The 19,588-nt window shown below is 40.8% G+C and overlaps 1 protein-coding gene across 2 annotated transcripts in view; it reads right to left on the bottom strand.

The window, feature by feature from the left end:
• The window catches only part of snx29 (sorting nexin 29), a 165,257-nt gene that overhangs the window by 43,315 nt on the left and 102,354 nt on the right, over positions 1–19,588 (bottom strand). For both annotated transcript variants that reach the window (XM_020642566.3, XM_020642567.3), the window contains exons 16-18: positions 17,193–17,309; positions 14,504–14,559; positions 14,035–14,116 (exon numbers count right to left, since the gene is read on the bottom strand). In XM_020642566.3, the coding sequence (XP_020498222.1) occupies positions 14,035–14,116; positions 14,504–14,559; positions 17,193–17,309 (255 nt within the window). The remainder of the gene's footprint in view (positions 1–14,034; positions 14,117–14,503; positions 14,560–17,192; positions 17,310–19,588) is intronic.

The following is a 19,588-nucleotide window of genomic DNA, read 5'->3' as shown; positions in this document are numbered from 1 at the left end:
TCGAAGCCTAAAATGGATTAATTGGACATTCATTTAATGCCGGCTGCGCCATTATGCATATTTGGAGCAGTGTTTATGTGATGATAAATTACTGCTGACTCAGATTGATGACAATTGTTTGCATTGTTTTGCTAATCTGCAAAGGAACACTGCAAAGGTCAGAACTTAAAGAGGCACTTGATGTTAAATTGCCACAGCTAAAATGAGAATTAGAGAAATGTGCAAGGCGTCTGTGGAAAAGTCTGAACATTGCTGGTAAGTACACATTCAGGTAGAATATGCCAGCAGGTTAACCTTTAAAAATGGTTGCTTTAACGGCCGACTGAAAAAAAAAAAAATAAAGTTTTGCAGGCTTTCCATCTCTCTTCACTATCCAGAACAGCCATCAATAAACCCAAAACTGGGAGCTTTTATCACAAGATTCAGCACGCGTTCTTGAAGACCAGCGGGTGGTCACCAGATATTAGCACTCAGCGTCTAAGCTGGGGGTTACCTTGGGAAAACCATCTGAAGCCGCAGCAGGAGGAAAACGCGACACGCTGAAGCTCTTGTCTGCATTTTTTATCTCGATTGCTACCCTTACTCTCCCTCCCTCCTTCTCCTCCACCTCTCTGTGTCACTTCCTTAAACACTTGACTAAAAAACTCAGTCACTGGAAGATACTCTTTCACTCGCTCCCCTCTTTCATGTTAACAAATGAGTCACTGACAAGTCCTAGAAGTGGCTTTTAGCGTAGTGAGGAAGCAAATGATGAGGGAAAAAATGGGTGGGGGGTTGAAGTGTAGGGATAAGTAGACTTGAATGGGACTGACATAAAGAGGGAGAAAACGTGGGAAAAAAAGGAAGCAGAGGCAGACAATTATAGAAAAAAAGGATGAGAGTTATCAAGACAGGGAAGGGGAGGTGAGGAAATGTGTGGCTGATCCCAGGTGTTGAGGAAGAGATCATCACATTCCCTCCTGACTTCCTCAAAGAGACAACACCGTCACCAGTCAAATCCCCCATACACAACACCAGCAAGAAGAAATGGTCGAGCAAAGTCCCCTTCCCACCTCTCACATCGTGTTTCTGAGTCTTTCAAGTTTTTGATTAGGGGTAAGCTGGCTGATGAAGTAAGACAGCAGGACTTCACCTCGGATCAAGCTGCAGGGCATCCTTCAAAAGAGAAGTTAGGGTTTCATTTGCCATGCCAGAGCTGGTTAAAATCCATATTAAAAGGGGCCAAAGAGATGCCGTATGATGCAATAACCTGCAGATTTATCAGAAGAGTGCAACATAAAACTCAATACACAATCCTATTCTATTTGATTAATATTTGTATTACTATATTTCTACTGCTATATTGTATATTTTGGAGCAACTGTAATGATCGAATTTCCCTCTGGGATTAATAAAGTATTTCTGATTCTGATTCTGACACAAGTTTGGGACGTGATTCAGCAGCATAAAACCTGCCCCCCTAAACAAAATACAATCTTCATAACAGTAAGGAGTGACTTAAGAGTCCTTTCATGGATACCAATAAAACAGTCCTGTGATACCACTCAAACATTTATAATGTTAGAATTTGTTGAGACTTTATTGAAAATGTGTCCTTTCCAATGTTCCAAAGGTTTTAAGGTGCTTTATATTGTGTTGCGTTTTTACTGGGCAGCAGTAAAAGTGAATGAAATGTCTTGTCTCAGTGAAACGCAGTCCAAACACAACAAAAGCAGAAACTTTTACAAAAATGACTGCAGACCAAGCAGCAACATCCAATGCTGAAGTACAAAAAACTGAAACACCCCGTGTCCTGTTCAGGCTGGCTGCAAAAGCCTGGGAAGTCCCATACACACCCATTCATAACAGCGTGAATAAAAAAAGTTTACAGCCTGTTCCAAAATACAAATTTGATCTGACGAGCTCATTTCTTGACCTGCACACACACTGTATGGATGTGTTTTTTTTAAATATATAACTTGTCTGTTTTGATTTCATGAAGGGTAATAGTAATTTATAATCAGGGGCGTGGCTGATCTAACTGATGGGTGGGCATATTGTAGCTGTTTATCAGGAGGCTTAAGGCCCGCCTCAGCTCCAGCTCTTTTCCTGTTACCGGGGTGACTGAAACTTAGTTTGAAACAGCATTCCTAATATGGCCTCCGCCACTGATGGCTTTCAAAAGTCTGCTTCAGAAACCAATGGGTGACATCACTGACACTACGTCCATGTTTATATACAGACTATGTTATTATTACTTCTACGATGACTTACAGGTGTCAACAGTGAACAGAACAACAGAAGCAGATACAGGTGTGAAGTGAAATAATGTTCTTTAGCTCAGTGTAAAAAACTTTAAAGAAATAGAGAAGGTAGAATTTTCAGGATTTTTACCTTAATGTACACTTATACAGTATGTCATTTTCTAAAGGGGAGTGGGTTGTTTTCAAGCAACTCAAATTAAAATTGAAATTTTCTCATGTATAAAAATATATATTTTTTTTCATTTTAAGGAGACCTATTTGACTTTATATTGAGATATATTTCTCTTCGTATTTTCACATCTTTCTGTTTATAATTCTGTACATAATTCATTTTCTCAACACACTTTCCATATAACATTTAAATGCATTCTGTGAAATCACAAAACACTATATTGTGCTTTTTAAGGTCAAAGAGAACTGTTGAAGATCATCATCAGATTTGAACTTTGAAAAATCAGCTGATTGAATGTGTCTCTAAACATGGGAATAACTGGTGTTTTTTTTCCAATGAGAAAATGAAATGAGGGTAAAACTGTGTTTCTTCCACTGAATCAAATCCTGTTTTCTTATATTACGACAAAGAAACTCATTCAAGAAACTTTATCTTTAGTGATTGATGACGAGGATATTCTTTACTGAAAGTGTTGGCCTCATTGTACAATGCAGGTATTGTGGTCTCTCTGCTGTGGGTTTCCACACACATCATTGTGTATTGTATAAGAAAGTAGGTTATTTCCTTATACAACAGAAAAATGGAGCACTGGTTTAACTTCCTCTTTAAGGCCGTTCTACATTAACTGCCTTCTTAGACTGACTCCAAGAACTGTCAGTAGCTGTAACCTTCGCTCTCATGGACTTATCACGGATGTTATTCCTCGAACTCACCCTCTCTTTGGTAAAAGTGCTTTTTTATGTTTTTGCTCCTTCGTCATGGTCTGAGTTAAAGAGTTAGCTTCAACGAGAGCATTTTGTTAGCTTGGATGGTTTTAAAACCATGACGATGGATCATCTGAACACCAGTGTGTGCACATGTGTAACTGCTTAACAATGCAAACATACTGTCCAATGTAGTTTCTGTATTATGGTCTGTTGTTTTTTTCTCCACTTTAAAGCTGCTGTCTGGTCCAGGACTCACTTGAAAAAGAGATTTTAGATCTCAATGGGAATTGTTAAAATGTTGCATCTCATTATAATTTTGATTAGAACAAACTTTACCTTTGATAAAAAATAAAAATGACAGTGGATAACTGCAGAGTACATCATGATGTTAACAGATATTTACCATTAACATGCGTTCATTATTGACTAAGAATCAAAAATTCTATTTGAATTTAAATCTTGCCTAAAAAAGGTCAGACAATCCAGTCCAGTCATGTCCACCATGCCCATCGGCAACGGCAAGTGCCATTGAACACAACACTGAACCACTTCCTCTTCATGCTGAATTACTCGGGATAAGAGTGCCAACTTAAGTGGCTGGAATGGAAATATAATGGAAATCAAAGTGTTGCTGAAGTCGATGTGGGTCCTGCTCTGCAGTTTTCAGCAGTCAAAGAAGCTCCGCCGTCTTCGTGAGGGTGTTCAATCTGAGACTGATGGAAGTAAGAACCAAGGCAACGATCGTAATTATCATCATCATCATCATCGCTGTAAAACATTCATCATCGCCATCATCAACATAACAGTTATCACCCTCTGTCACCAAGCCGCCATAATCATAAACCATAATCACTCACATGCACGTACGCACACACTCGCAGCGACACACGCCGGGGAAAATATGCACGCTAGATCATCAGCAAAACAGAACAACCATCTATCTGAATGTAACACAAGCGCACGCACACACAACTCAACGCACACACTCAAAGCTAGCATTTATACATATGGATGTATTATCTCATCTGCATTGCTAAAGCAGCCCATCAGCATGCGGTCTAAGCCTCTGGCTGATCAGAGGGACTCACACAGAGCGGCTCTGAATGTAAAGCTCACCGCCTCGGCTGCCACAGGTCTCCTGAGCTAACCCGGCTAAACAAAACGGCTAATATAGAAATTAAAGGTGCTAACACATTTCCCCACATTTGCACCTCTGTCAGGGATGGCGGACCATTGCAGGCAGCGATGCACACAACTGAAAGAGATGTCAGCGAGGACGTCTCAATTATTCATTGAGTGGCTGATTTATGTGGTTTCATACTGAGCACGTTAAAGGCTCTGGGAGGCACGGCAAAGTGAAAAGACGGTTTACGTAACGGCTATTAATTGGGACCTTCTATCGCTTTTTTTCTCCCAGCGTGCACAAACAGCCACGGTTAAAGGTGCTGTGCTATGCATGAAGACGAGCGTATGCAGAACAGATAACACAAAGGTGCTTTTCAAAAAAGTGCACACAGCGTGTACTTTTACCTGCTGTATCTCTTAAACGTAGCGCGGCGCTTTGGAGAAACGAACAAATGTGAGAAGGGCAGAGAGAGAGGAGAAGAAGAATGGGGAAGGGAAAAGTTACAGTGAATGTTATCCAGCTCTGCATTTGCATAATTAGAAACAGCGAGAAGTTTGCAGTGAGTCCCTGACTTTGTGTGGAAATTAGAGGCTCAGCTTTTTGCTGATCAAAGAGAATAACTGGTATGGAATATATGCATATATCTATTAAATGTATATGTAAAACAGCTATGGAGCCACGGATCAACAGTGAGAGTTCTCAGCATTGGTGTGGAAGTATTGGTGCATACTGTGATGTACTTACTCCTTTATTACACTGCATTCAATTTGTGCTTAGATGGTGGTTGTTCTGTTTTTTGTGTGCATGCTTGGATGGATTGATGAGAGATGGATGGATGGATGGATTGTTGGGTTAAAAAGTGCACGCATATTTGAAAGAAAAAGGATCTTGCTGTGGTCAGTCTCTCATTCTCTCTCCTGTGAACAAATAACACAGAGGAGAAAATCTAAAATAATTAATAGAAAATGGAAGTGAAAAAAAGTGAAGACGATAAAGATGGTAAAAAAGATGGTAAATGGGCGGGAGCAACTTGGGGTCCTGCCCAAGGTCACATCTGACATTCGGTTGCAGGAGCTGGAGATTGAACCCCCGACCTTCTGGTTGAGAGGCGACCGACTCTACCACTGAGCCACAGTCAGATGATGATGAGATGAGGCTAACTTTTCAACGTCGGTAGTAAAAGTTAAGAAAAGCTCGACTTGGAGCGCTGTCAGCCTAGCGGTTATGTTGTGCGCCCCATGGCAGAGGCTGCGGGTCTCTCTCCTAATGCCTCTCTTTAGCTGTGCTATCCAAAAAAGGCCCAAAAATAATATTAATATCAGGAAAGGTTCAACTCTTCTCTTCCGTGTTGCCCTGGCATGTTGAAAGTGTGTATGTATTTATTTAGAGGGTTTGAATAGCTTCTTTTTCATTCTTTTAATACCAGCTTTTCATGCTTCTGCTGTAAACTGATGCTTATGATTTTTTTAACTACTGTGTTTCGCAAAGCCCCAAATCAGCAGAAAAAAATGCAATTTTCTAGAGTTGGTGCTCCAGTATATATGCCTGAAATATTCAAAAATCTCTGTCAGAGTTATCAACTACACATTAGTCAACATGTGATATTTGTTTCTTCTTTGTCAGCAAACAAAACTTTCTCATAGAATGACAGCTGCTGTACAAAGAGTGTACCCCACCCGCTGCTGCAGCGCCACAGGTATGACACCCAGTAATCAACGAGCTGAAAGCTCCCATCAGACAGCAGAGAGCTGCTCAGCGGGACTCCCCAGAGTGTCTGACAGGAAAAATGTAAAATAACCTGAGTCAGATAGTGAGGCTCAGAAATGATGCTGTGTTGTATGCTTTCATTGTTCCTTTGAATGTGTACACCTGTACTTTAGGCACTTTGTAAACTTCATGCACCAGAGGAAAAGCACTTTGGGTTAACTCCTGTTGAGATATATATCAAAATAAAATGACTCTATTTAAACTCCAACTGGACTTCCATTCCAACACTTAAGGTGATAAACATTTTAAGAGGGGAGTTTAAAGCAGAATAAGACTTACAAATTGATGGATGAAACAGGATATATAAAAATTAGCCTATATACAGTAACACAGCGAGAAGATACGGCTCAGCACTTGGTTGCACCAGCTATGTGTCTGTAAGTTCCAATGTAGCCTTGGTGGAATGTAATTTCTGATTGAGGACAAAGTTTAAACACTGATCATTAAAGGTGTTCTGCCAACTGAGATGGTGCAAATGTACAGAAGGCATGCGTTACAACTTAAATCCTACTCCTAGCTCTTGGTAGATATAACGCTTTGCTTTAGTTTACATACATTTTTGTTTCTGTTTGTGGAAAAATGGCAGTTAAAAGACATTTCTTTCATCCGTTCGAGGCTACACTGTAACAAACACTGCACTAAGAAAAAGGCTTTTCACTGATTGGTCAAATTGGACTTGAAATGTAATTTCTGCAACAATATTTTGGCTAGTTTGGACAATACAAGTTAAGATGAACCTTACTTCCCTGTGATGCAACCAAACAATGACAAACTTAAGTTGAAAGTAGTTTCAACAAGACTTAAGTGTGGAGTTCAATCCATAACTTACAGTAAGATAGTCCTTAATACATAACTGGTGTAACAGGACACAGCTCTACCTACATCTTAAACATGCTAACATGCTAGCCCTAGCATAAGGCACAAAACATTGCACTCTCTGTGATGGGTTCTGTACATAATGCAGTGCTTGAGTATATTCAGTTAGCTTAATTAGTTACCCAACATGTTAGCAATGCTACTAAATCTAACTCAGAGATTTTTTTTTTGATTTTTTTTTACCATGTTCAGTAACTTTATTTAGCATGTAAGAGTGCTAGCAGTTGCTAACTAGCACTTAGTTTATCTTAAACTGATTGAAATGTCAGAGAATAAGAGAAACTCAACTTTTCACATATCTGTTTAGCCGTTAGAGCCTGCGCCCCATTTGCAGAGGCTAAAGTACTCACTGTCGTCCCGCGTTCGACTTGACCCTTGACCTCTGCCGCATGGCACCACACATTTTTTTCCCTAATGCTTCCTGTCTCTCTTTACTGACTTATTTTATAAAGGAACAACTTGCCCAAAAATCACAAGAGAAATGGCATCACCAAAGTTTAAAAAGATGTGAACCACGGCCATGGCAATCTATCCAACGGTTGTTGAGACATTTGACTTAAAAGTATGAATTTCAACCTTATCGTGGTGTTAAAAGGAACCATAAGAAGAAGACAAAAATCTGAAGAATCTATCATTTATGAGCCATGAATGTTTGTACCTAACTTGACAACAAGCAATCCCACAGCTGCTGAGACATTTCAGTGTCACTCAAAGGAACAACTGTCATAGTCAGTCCTTAATCTAAATATCTCCTTAAGCACTTTTTCTCAAAGTTTCCCTTTTCTCTGGATGAGTTCTGCCTTATGGCACATTTAAATCCATCAACTAATGACACAGAGCTCGCCCGCACCTCATTTAATGAAGGAAGAAGAGTTCCTCATCAGCCTATGACTGATGCTCTTTTCACAGCACGATGCCAGTCTAAAGTACACAGGTGATAAAAACACACACACTCCTGCGCCCAACAAATGACACTTTCTGTTCGTCAACAGCGTGCAAATGATTCTTCCTTTCCTCCTCTCATGATAACCTCCATTGTTGGTAATGTGTGGGAGGGAGACACTGATTCGCCGCGGCGGGTATAATTCTCTCATTATGAGTTCAGAAGCGGGAAAGAAGCACAGTGAGGGATGGAGCGATAGAGGGCTGAAGGCCCAGAGGCACGACGTGCCACTAAGAGCAGAACCCCGGCTGATAATGGAGCAAATCCATCAGTCCCTCGCTTTCTGTCTCTGACTGTCTCTTGACAACCATTCACAGGCTTTGCAGAGCTGGAGATGGAAGTCATTTCAGAAATCTTCGAGAGAAAAGTGGCTCAGATGAAATGCATGGACAGGATATGAAGTACAAGCGGTTTTAGCGTCACAATAATGCAATTCAATCTGCCGGAGGAATTAAGATAGTAGGAAAAGATTAAAATGAAGAGCAGAGAGAAGTACGGACAGCACAGAAATGCTGACATGAACGGGCAAACCACTCAAGAGGAAGTGGTTGGAAGACCCTTTCTTGTCTCTGGGCGCCTTCAGCAGCAGAACAGAGCTGTTAGCGTGCTTATTTCAAACCACAAGGTTGCTGTGACCTAACTTAGGCTCCCGCCTCTAAAAGCCCATTCACTCTAAGAGGCTCCCAAAACCCTCTCTGGCTCCAGCTATGGCTCATTGCTCTCATCATTGGTTCAATTTTGGAGGCATATGCGCGTGTGTGCGAGTGCGAGAATGGGAAAAATACTGAGAGAGAAAAAAAAGTCTACAGAGTCGCTGAAGGGTATTTTAAAGATCCTTGCCTTCTCCTCCTGATGCTCTTCAGTCTTTAAGGCTGTTGGCCTGGTGTTCAATCAGCAGAACAACCTCACCTTAACAAACAATGACTCCAGTAACCTTGGCCATCCATTAGCCTGTCTAAGAACAAAAGCCTTTTCCACTGGGAGCCATTAGACGAATATAGCTCTGGGACTGGAAGTATCCAATACACCAGATGGGCTGTGCTTTATAGCAGCTCCAGGGCTGGACAGCAGTCTCAGTGAGAGCGCTAGTGATGAGAGAAATTAGACTAAATCAGTGAAACACATGGAGAATGTTCAGGTTCCATGCTGGAAACGCTCTATAAATTGTAAAACTGCAGGTGGACACTGATTATTGCCCAAAGCGTGGCAGATATCCACATACTCCAATGCGCTTCACACACTTTAAACTGATCTACTATCATATTTTATTCATTTTTTAAAAAGGGTGGGAATTCCTCGGGCAAAACTTTTGTCTGATCATTTTATTGTCTGTTCGCAGGAAATGTTACACTCATGTTGGAGATTAGCCTCGGTTTCTGCCCCTCATGTTGAAAATGAGAAATGCATCCAATGTGCTGTAAACACATCAATCTTTGAAACCGATGTAGCATGCACGATTGAGGGAACTGAAAATGCTTGTGATCCAATACTGGATCAGCATCAGTTGAAGGCCAAAATGTGGAAGAGACCTTAAGACAGAGTGTGCTGGCTCCCCCCCCCCCCCCCGTCCCCGTATGCCCAGAACTTTAGTTCCACAGAACCCTTAGAGAGATCTATGGACCCCCACAAGATCACACATCTGGTCTCAGGACACAGGATGAATATTTTTTCCTACTCAAACTTGTTGTTTAGACTTTTCAGCCTGGAGGGCAAATCCTAGAGGAAACTAACCTGCTCTGTTGAACTGATCCCAGGGAGGTAAGAGTTATTTATGACCCTGCAGAGACTGGAACCAACTCTATCAGATCAAAAAAGATAGAAGAGTCACCTCAATTCGGACACTTGAGATATCAGCACCTCCAAAGAAAAAAAAACCTGGTGTCTTTTAAAGGTCTATCAGAGGTTGAGCTCTGTTACTCCAGTGTACAGGTGATACATTAGAAGTGTAAACTCTGTCTTGTTGGTCATTTAAGGTGTTGGTGCCACATCTTTCTGTAGTGAGTCCTCCAATAGTGCATTTATTTTTGGGATTTATTACGAAGCAGCCACCTGCTTGCAGGGAAAAGTCACTCTCCCCAACACTGTACTGCAAATTAAAACTGAGCTGCTTTCCACACAAGCACTTTACCACTCGGTCATTCTGATATTATTTTATCAGTGTCCATTTTCAATAGGGAACCCAGACTCCAGCAGTCTGTGCACATTTGTCTGAGGATGTAACTGGCAGGATTGAGAGGAATTAAAACAATGCATCTCATTTGCTATTGTCCAGCTTCTGTCCTGTTGGGAGGATGGAGATTATTTCACACACACACACAAAAAAAAAAAAGGTGTCAGCGTGCTCTTGGCTTGTGCTCGGCGTGGTGAATTTACATCTATTATGTATAAGCTGAGCCGGGCTGAGCTCTGCAGCCGCTCAGTCCTGACTATCAGTTAGAGCTGAAGGATGTGTCACCTGTCTCTTTCCGTCCCATATGGTTTCCTGTGACTAAGTTTACAGCTGTAGCTCCTGGCTACACAGCAGATAACAGCTCAGTCTGTGTGTGTGTGTGTGTGTGTCTGTGTGTCTGGCAAGGGGCTCTGTACAGCTAGAGTTGTGTGTCTACTGTACCTTCACTTGCATGTTTCTATGTGTTTCTTAGAGTTTTTCCTCTGTGTTTGTGTGTGTGTGTGTGTGTATTTTCCATCCAGTCAACACTTTTCTCTGTACCATAGAAGACCTGTGTGCTTATTCATGTGTGTCACTGCGACAGCCTGTCTGTGTGTGTGTCTCACAAAGTTGAACCAGGGGACTGCATGTCTACCTGCATGTCTGACTGCATGTCTGTGTGTGTTTGTCTCGCTGTAGAACAGCCGCAGAGAGGTGAAGTGCAGCCCCTTGTAAATGTGACAGTCACAGAGGGAATGATACCATAAGAAGCCGCGGTTGGGATTGTTAAGCTGCACTCAATTCGGTTCCCCACCCACCTTGATTAGAGTAGTGCCTCCCACCTGTAGTGTTGATGTGCTATTATTACTGGAGTTCTGTCACAACTTCTAAGTAGACCTGATTCCAAACTCTGAAGTGACACTGCAGAGAGAAGTGCACTCATTGTTCATGTTGATTTCTTGGTCAAGAAAAGTCTTTTTGTGTACAAATCAATAACCAGCAACGGGAATTGTGAGCCTTAAAAACCAAATTTAAGTTCAAGTAACTTCAATGTTGTAGACACATTTCTAAAATAGTCATTTTGTAAGTTGTTTAAACTTAATTGACATGAACATTATCACCAACCAGTAGATGTGTTTCCACAGGACCACATAGGAAGCAGGAGACCAGATAGAAAGTTAAAATGCAGGGGATGAAGCTTCACTGCGCTGGGCTGAAGCCACGATGTCTTAAATACATGTGACGAGTTCATTGGACACTTGCTTGCTGAAGGGCATAATGTGTAGTGAGCAGGTTGTTGTCGCGGAATAAGCAGAACCCTGACACAAAGCAGAGGAGACTTACTTATCCTGAAGGGTTCCTCCACCGTAACAACCTGCTCACTGTACATTATCCCACTTATTATATGGCTACTTACTTAGAAAATTACAATGATTAGAAACAGAATATTGATTTGGAAATTATTTTATGAATTTAAAAAGATATTCATGTATAACACTAAAAAAATAGTCCATTGGTATCCAAAGTTAGAGCTGTGTCGATAGCAACGGTTAACTCTGAAGCCTGAAGAGCTAAACTAACTGTAACTCACATTAAACTGAATATTTCCACTGATGGGGAAGTGAGACAAGGCGACCTGATCGGCATGAATCAGTGCAGCACCTGATTGAGTTTTTCAATCAATGTCACTGTCCGAGTTTGTTGACATTTTCTTTCTTAATTAGCCGTCTTTAAAACAGAGCTGTATCCCAAAGCACATTCTGTTATGTTTACTTCATGTGCCATCTTCAGTTTTGGAGATTTTTGTGTCATAATATATATATTTTTTGTGTCTTTAAACCCTTTATTCATTTGTTATCCTCCTTTTTTCTCCTTTCCGACAGTAAACAGACAACGTCAAATAAACCCGACGTCTTCCCACAGATTGATATGATAAAAGTTAGTCCCTCCAGAGTCTGTGATGAGAGCCATGTCCCTAGCAACCATCTGCTTTTCCTCACAACGGTTTGATCTTGGCAACAGACGGATAGCAGGTTGTTGCTTTGCGTAAACAGCCAATCAGAATAAAAGTACTTCACACAGCCATGTAATAATAACCAGTTAAATTATGAGACTGGGAGATGAAACATGGCTCACTATTGACCTGCAAGCTCATAAAGTCAACCAAGCGAACATTACTGCCTTAATCACTGAAGAAAACAACTACACATGCTCAGGCAGCTGTGATCTAAAATAATTAATCATGATGATTAATTAAGTAATGATCCTGCAAGATACATGGTCTTTGCAAAATCTATCAGTTTTTAATGTCTCTAGATTTGAGAGGAAAAGCACTTTAGACTTCAGAGTTTTCAAATCCATCTGCTGTTTTTGTAACACCAAAAAATAAATTGTGCATTTGAACTTCTTCATTGGAAACAGTAGTATTTAACTCTTTTGACATTTGATTATTGCGTATCATTCTAGAAGCCAAATTATAAGCCAACAATGTTCGTTCACTTTTATTGACAGGCCTTTTTTGATCCAGTCTTTGGAATATATGATTTAAAGGTCACATATTATTCTCCTTTTCAACCAGTTTGAAATAAGTCTCAGAGATGTCTGGGAAGTTTCTTGTTCTAAATCCACTCTGATCCTGTATTTGATCATCACTATAAAGCCCTCTATTTCAGCCCTGCTCAGAACAGGCTGTTTCTGTGTCTGTACCTTTAAATGTAAATGAGATGTGTTTGACAACGCCCCTCTCTGGAAGGGCTTGGGTGTCTCGGTCTTTCTCACTCCATGTCCTATTGTTTACGGTGAGAAGGCAGACTCAGAGGGCAGAACAAACACCTAGCTGTGGGAGTGTCACTCACCTGGGGGAGGGGTCACTGCCCTTTGTGATGTCATGAAGGGAAAATCTTGACTCATAATTGGGTGGTTTATAGACGGACTATAGAAACAAATTAGTGTTTAGAAAAACATGGTAAAGAGTAATTTGCATAACATGTGACCTTTAAAGTCTACAGCTAAGCTAACTGAAGTTTATGAAGTTATAGCTAGGCACAGCAGTCTCTTTTAGCTAAATGCAAAAGCCAGCATGCTAACTTTTGACATATAAAAATGCAATCCAGATTGCAAACATGCTAATGTCTGTCAATTAGCAAATAAGACATAAGATGTTGATTGGAATTGTATCAGGTTTGCTGTGTATGGAAACAACCCAACTATTGGATAAAATAATGTGAACTAGTGATGTCACAACATATAATAAACAAAGATATTATGATGAACTCTATGTATAGGGGGAAATAAAACTGCATTAAATGTCTTAGCAATCAATCTGATGTACTACGAGACAATGTACTTAAACCCACACAGGCTATGTCAACATGATGGTGGAACTGAGAGAATACAATCAAAGGTATTAAGACGCACCAGATCTTTCATGTGAGTATCATGAGAGTACATATAACAATTGCAAAAAACAAACTTGTTTAAGTTGAGATATTTCACAAGGTAAAATACATGTTTGCTTTCCTGGTGGCACCAGAGACATTTTAAACAAACTCACTGGTGACAAACTGACATCTACAACAAATCTCAAGTCAATGCATCAGTCAGCTTTGGGGTGTGTGCAATCATAGCACTCCATTGCCACAACTCTAGCATGGTTAGAACGAACAAGGGGTGTCCTTAAATAAATAAGCCAGAAAAGAAGCTTCTTGAGCAGAGGTGAGTAGTAAAAGGCCTGAGTGCAACAATTGCTAATGAACATTGATGATGAGCTATTCATGCAATCTTGGTTCAATGTATAATTACTTAAGTGATTGCTCATTTGTTCCTTGCAGCTTGACTTAATGAACTTGTAACTCCATCGCTCTTTTATTTAATTTAGCTCAAACGAATTGATCACAAAAAACTCCCACAACCACCCTGCCTTTGTTTTAATCAGCTTCTTCGTCTTCGGTATAGGATTTTCCATTTCATGTTCGTATTTGCACCTCTTGGTTGTCCAGATGAACAGTGGACATTGTACAGAAAGACAGATGAAAAAAGAGGCTGAAAATACCTGATAGACGTGGTAGGCGTTGGCAGCTCTGCCCTGCAGGAACACAGAGGGGATCCACACGTTGATGAGAGCACGATGAGCCCTGTGTGACACACAACAAACCATCCTTACTGCCGTCATCATCATCATCAGCTTCATCATTATAATCATTATTTCTGGCAGCAGGAACATCAACAGTGAGTCAGCACTTTGCTGGTACAGCTAGAGCAGATTACAGCTTACTATGGTAAAACACCTCCAAATCTAATTTGGTTATGATCTGAATGGATGTGTGAAATCAAACAGGGATTATGCTTTATTCACAGGTAGACGCGAAAAATAATGACTTTGAAAGGATTGTGCTGAGACACATTTGCATGGATGATTATGTAGCTCTTGCAAGATACAAAACAAGAGAGACCATCGAGGTACGACTGAATTAATTTAAAAATCGGGAACATGTGGAGAAGTAAAGGAGAAATATTCTCACGTCTCAAAGTCTGAAAGGCTGGGGTCATCTGACGTCTGGCTTAAATCACCTGCAACCTGGGAAATAAGAGAGGAGGGGAGACTGATAAGAAGCAAGTAATAAACATAAAGACATTCATTACTCACCATACTTAAACAAATATTTATAATTGCAAATACGTCTCAAATGCCATGGGGAACGTAGAAAACATATTGAATGGCTCAGGTTATTTGAGAACACATTTTTAATATCAAATATCACCAGTGTGCGCTACAGGAAAATAAATGATGTGATAAAAAAACTCAACACACTTCCCCTCAACTTGAATCAGGAACATCTGAACAACAGGTGTGATTTAGAATAATCAAGTAGTTAGCTATAAATAATGATAATGGATTAGTGGCAGAAATAGAAACAAAAGAAAATGTAACATTTCAAAATGCCAAAAGTAACAAATAGCTTTAAAAGTAAGCTAAAAGTCATAAAATAACAGACAACAAGTGAGAACTTATAGACGCTTCAAATAGTGAGACAGAAAATAAATTGTTGAAATACTGATGGATAAACTGTTGAAAATTAGTTATTTTAGTGGAAATGTAAAGCCAATGTTAAAAATTGAGTTGTTAGCTTAAAAGGATATCAAATAATTAGCCAGAAAATATACAGCAGTAGTTATTAATGCTAAAAGAAATGAATAGGCTATACAGTTGACCAGTTAGCTTAGAAATGAAGGAGTTTAAAATGTTAGCTGAAAGTAGCTAACAGTTCACTAAATGGCTTAAAAATTATTGGGTTGAAATAGTTATTTACTGAAAGTAGCTAATAGTTGACTAGTTAGCCTTAAAGTCAGTTGTTGAATCAACCAAAATGTGATGAATCAATCATTGACTAAGCTAGCTAGCTAAATAGTATAGGGATTAAAATGTTTCAGTCATAAACAGTCTCCTGGATAACTAGTGACCAGCTGAATTTGGAGTAGATTAACAACTGAAATATTAAGTTAAATGTCATCATTAAACAGGCTTAAAAAGGAAAAGTAGTTAGCTAGCTAAAAGTATGGCGTAAAACAGATTAATCAGATAGCTTAATGTCTTTGTTGTAACAGTATCTAAAAGCTTTTCATTCACAGTTTGAATTCTAAATCAGAAAAGGCAGAAGTAAATTTGCAATCTTTCCCTTTCTCCCCGAAACCAAAGAAAGTGAAAATGTGTTATTATAGTATGAAAAACTTCATGTAAAATGAAGATTTTTGGAACATGACTGGTGGTGTTAATCTAAGAGTAGGCCTACTTGAGTTACTTTGACAGGACTTTGTGGTGAGTTGGCCTAAACTGGTTGGAAATGCCTGCAGTAACAGCAGACTGTTGACTCACATTTGTGTGATGATGTTATTGTTTATGAATACCCTCAGTTGGCGGTCTTTCTCCAAACCTTACAGCCTTTGTACCTCTGTGTGTGTGGGAGTTCATCAAGCCTTTTAATGCTTCCTAGTTCCCTTGGGTAATCATATGACCAGGCCCAGATGTTGGACTTGTGGATGCTGCAGTATGTGTGTGAAAAAATTAGTGCATTTGATTATTAATTTCCCTCCATCTCTGTCATGTCAGCCTCTCAGCTCTCCCACAGAGACCATTGAAACCTGGGCTGAAACACTGTCACCACAGCCCACCGGGTCTCCCACATCCAGGCTTTGATCAGACTCTCCAAGAGTTACACACACAAACACATGCAAACACACACACACACACACACACACACACACACACACTATTTTAAAACAGATGAGTGAAAGTAAGAGAGAAAGGGACAATGAATGGGTAATAGAGGCGGTAGCAGGTCTTGAATACTGGCAGCATGCAGTAAGGAGCAAGAGATGGACACACACACACACACACACACACACACACACACACACACACACACACACACACACACACACACACACACACACACACACACACACACACACACACACACACACACACACACACACACACACACACACACACACACACACACACACACACACACACACACACACACAGTGAATGGTCCAGCAGAGCAAGGCTGAAGCTTGGGGATAAGAGGTCCTATCTTCAGCCTGAGGCTCCCATCTCTGCTGCCGCATCAACTCACACTGTGGACAATGTGTATGTGTGTTTGTTGTTGTGTGTCCAAAGGCTTCAAGCTCTCCTGAGCATGACCAGATGTTGGCATTCTGTTCCCGTTTGTTGTTATTGTAGAGGACAACTTTGAAAGTGCTGGGGGTAAAAAAAAGGAGTCAGCTTGAACTCGCCTCTCTAACAGAACAAATAGGTAGTTTGCATTGGAAGCGAGTCGCCGTGGTTCGGCAGACACTCAAAGAGCAGTGCGTCGAAAAAATCAAACCTCATCAGGAGGAAAGTACAGAGACGTGAGCACACACTGTTTGATTGACAGATTATCTCTGGGAACTGCAGTGTGGGAGCATCAAAGAGAAATGAAAACAAGAGCAATCTGAGGATTCAAAACGTCAAGAAAATTGCTGTTAACTCTTATTTGCAGCAATTGACCGAAGAGAAAAACAAGCAGGGGAGAGTGGAGAAGAAATCACTATGTGGAGGGCAGAGAGAATGGCAGGGGTACAGAGAGGAGGAATCAAGAGAAACAGCAGATAAATAATGTGCGGTGGGACATTGGTATGAGTGTGTGTGTGTGTCCAGTCACTCACCGGTCCTCTCAGGTCAATGAGTTCCTGTCTCATCTGGACAATGAGGTGGTCTTTGGCCATGAGGGAGCGGTACAGGCGCTCATTAAACTCTATCAGCTCCCCGTGCATCTCGGCCACCTGCAGCACACGCACACGCACACACACACACACACACACACACACACACACACACACACACACACACACACACACACACACACACACACACACACACACACACACACACACACACACACACACACACACACACACACACACACACACACACACACACACACACACACACAGGACAAAGAACACACTTGAATTAATCATGCTGCGGAAAATCATTATGTTAAACACAGTTATGTAAACAATGGACAATAGAAAATCAAGTCAATACATTAAATAAAGCATGTAAACATTAAAAATGGATGATTCTGTTTCGGTAAAGCACACAAAAGGCGGAGAGCACCGCAGGTGAGACGAAATGGATTCTGACAGCTGGACAGATTCTGAGAAACAGTCAAACCCCTGACAGAGAGGGGAGGAATGGAGGGAGAGAGGGGCGAGAGACAGAAAGAGACAGAGTGAGGGGTGAAACCAGTTCATATCTTTAACAGTCGGACTCCTGCCAGCCTGCTAATCAATTGTCATCAGCTTTAACAAACCTTGACGTTGTATTAACATTTCTGTGAATGTGGGGGCTCATCTTAATATGGCCAAGCTAAGCTGTGTGTGTATGTGTGTGTGTCTGCCTAACCAGGCTGGACATTACGGACAGGTCTCTGTCAGCACACTGACAGCTGTGACACACACTGTGCTGTATGGAGGACACCTGCTGTCACAGCCGCTTCAGCAGAGAGCGGGCTGACAGGTGAGTGGAGTTGCTGCATCACTGTTGCTGCAACGCCCGGCCTTCATGCATTAACTTTTCACATCCCATTTAAGAGCCCACACACTGCCATAAAGGAGGAGGAGAGGCTTCTTATGTAATAACAAACAACGTCGATGATGATGATCATAATAAACTTGATTTATCAACACTTGAAACACTTAGGGCTGCATGTGACACAAGACAACTTTCATAATGATACCAGTTAATATCTACAAGATTATTATTTTTTTTTCGAAAATGTTATGGTGAAAAACATCAAGCACCAGCACACATAAGCAGTGTGGGTCTTACCACGCACACATGCATGCACACACACACACAGTTTAGTTGTTCTATGCGCATGTGTGTTCATCGTCAATGCTAAGCTATGCTACACAGAGAGGGATGGATGGACAAAAGGACAGATCACTGGGAATTTGGAACTGATGTGTTAAAGCAGCAGGTAATTAGTAGAAGGCAAATATACACTCATCGGCTACTTTAGGTACACCTTGCTAGCACCGGGTTGGACCCCCTTTTGCCTTCAGACCTGCCTTAATTCTTCATGGCATGGATTCAACAAGGTGCTGGGAACATTTCTTTAGGGATGTTTTGTCAATATTGACATCATAGTATCACACAGTTGCTGCAGATTTGTCGGCAATCAGATGAATCTCCCGTTCCACCACATCCCAAAAGTGCTCCATTGGGTTGAGATCTGGTGACTGTGGAGGCCATTTGAGTACAGTCAACTCCCTGTCATGTTCAAGAAACCAGTTTAATATGATATGAGCTTTGTAACATGATGTGTTATCCTGCTGGAAGTATCCATCAGAAGATGGGTACACTGTGATCATCAAGGGTTGGACATGGTCAGCAACAATACTCAGGTAGGCTGTGGTGTTTAAATGATGATCAATTAGTGAACGGGGAACTCAGTTGTAACGAGGGGTTATTTGAGTTACTGTTGCCTTTCTTTCAGCTCGTACCATTCTGGCCATTCTTATCTGACCTCTGACCTCTGGCATCAACAAGGCATTTTTGTCCAGAGAACTGCCGCTCACTGGATATTTAGTCATTTTCGGCCAATGCTCTGTTAACCCTTGAGATGGTTGTGTGTGAAAATTAGCAGTTGCTGAAACACTCAGACAAGCCCGTCTGGCATCAACAACCATGTCACGTTCAAAGTCCCTTAAATCAACTTTTTTCCACATTCTGGTGCTCGGTTTGAACTTCAGAAGATCGTTTTCACCATGTCTATATGCCTAAATGGATTGAGTTTCTGCCATGTGATAGGCTGATTAGATATTTATAAAGTGGCCGGTGAGTGTACACCTCAATAAATTTCAAAAATGATAAATCATACAGCGTGAAGTGTAAGAAGACAACAGGAAAGAACAAGAAAGCCTGTGAGGGTGAGAAAAAAATAAAAAAAAAAAAAAACTCGGGAAGAATGAGAACCAAAAAAATGGCAACAAGGAAAAAAAAAAAAAAAAAAAATTCAAAGTCAAAAAAAAAAAAGAAAAATAGTAAATGTAGC

Source organism: Labrus bergylta, chromosome 21 (genome assembly GCF_963930695.1).
Source record: "Labrus bergylta chromosome 21, fLabBer1.1, whole genome shotgun sequence".
Lineage (NCBI taxonomy): Eukaryota > Metazoa > Chordata > Actinopteri > Labriformes > Labridae > Labrus > Labrus bergylta.
The sequence above is the reverse complement of the archived record's forward strand: the minus strand, read 5'-3'. Positions and strand labels throughout refer to the sequence as shown.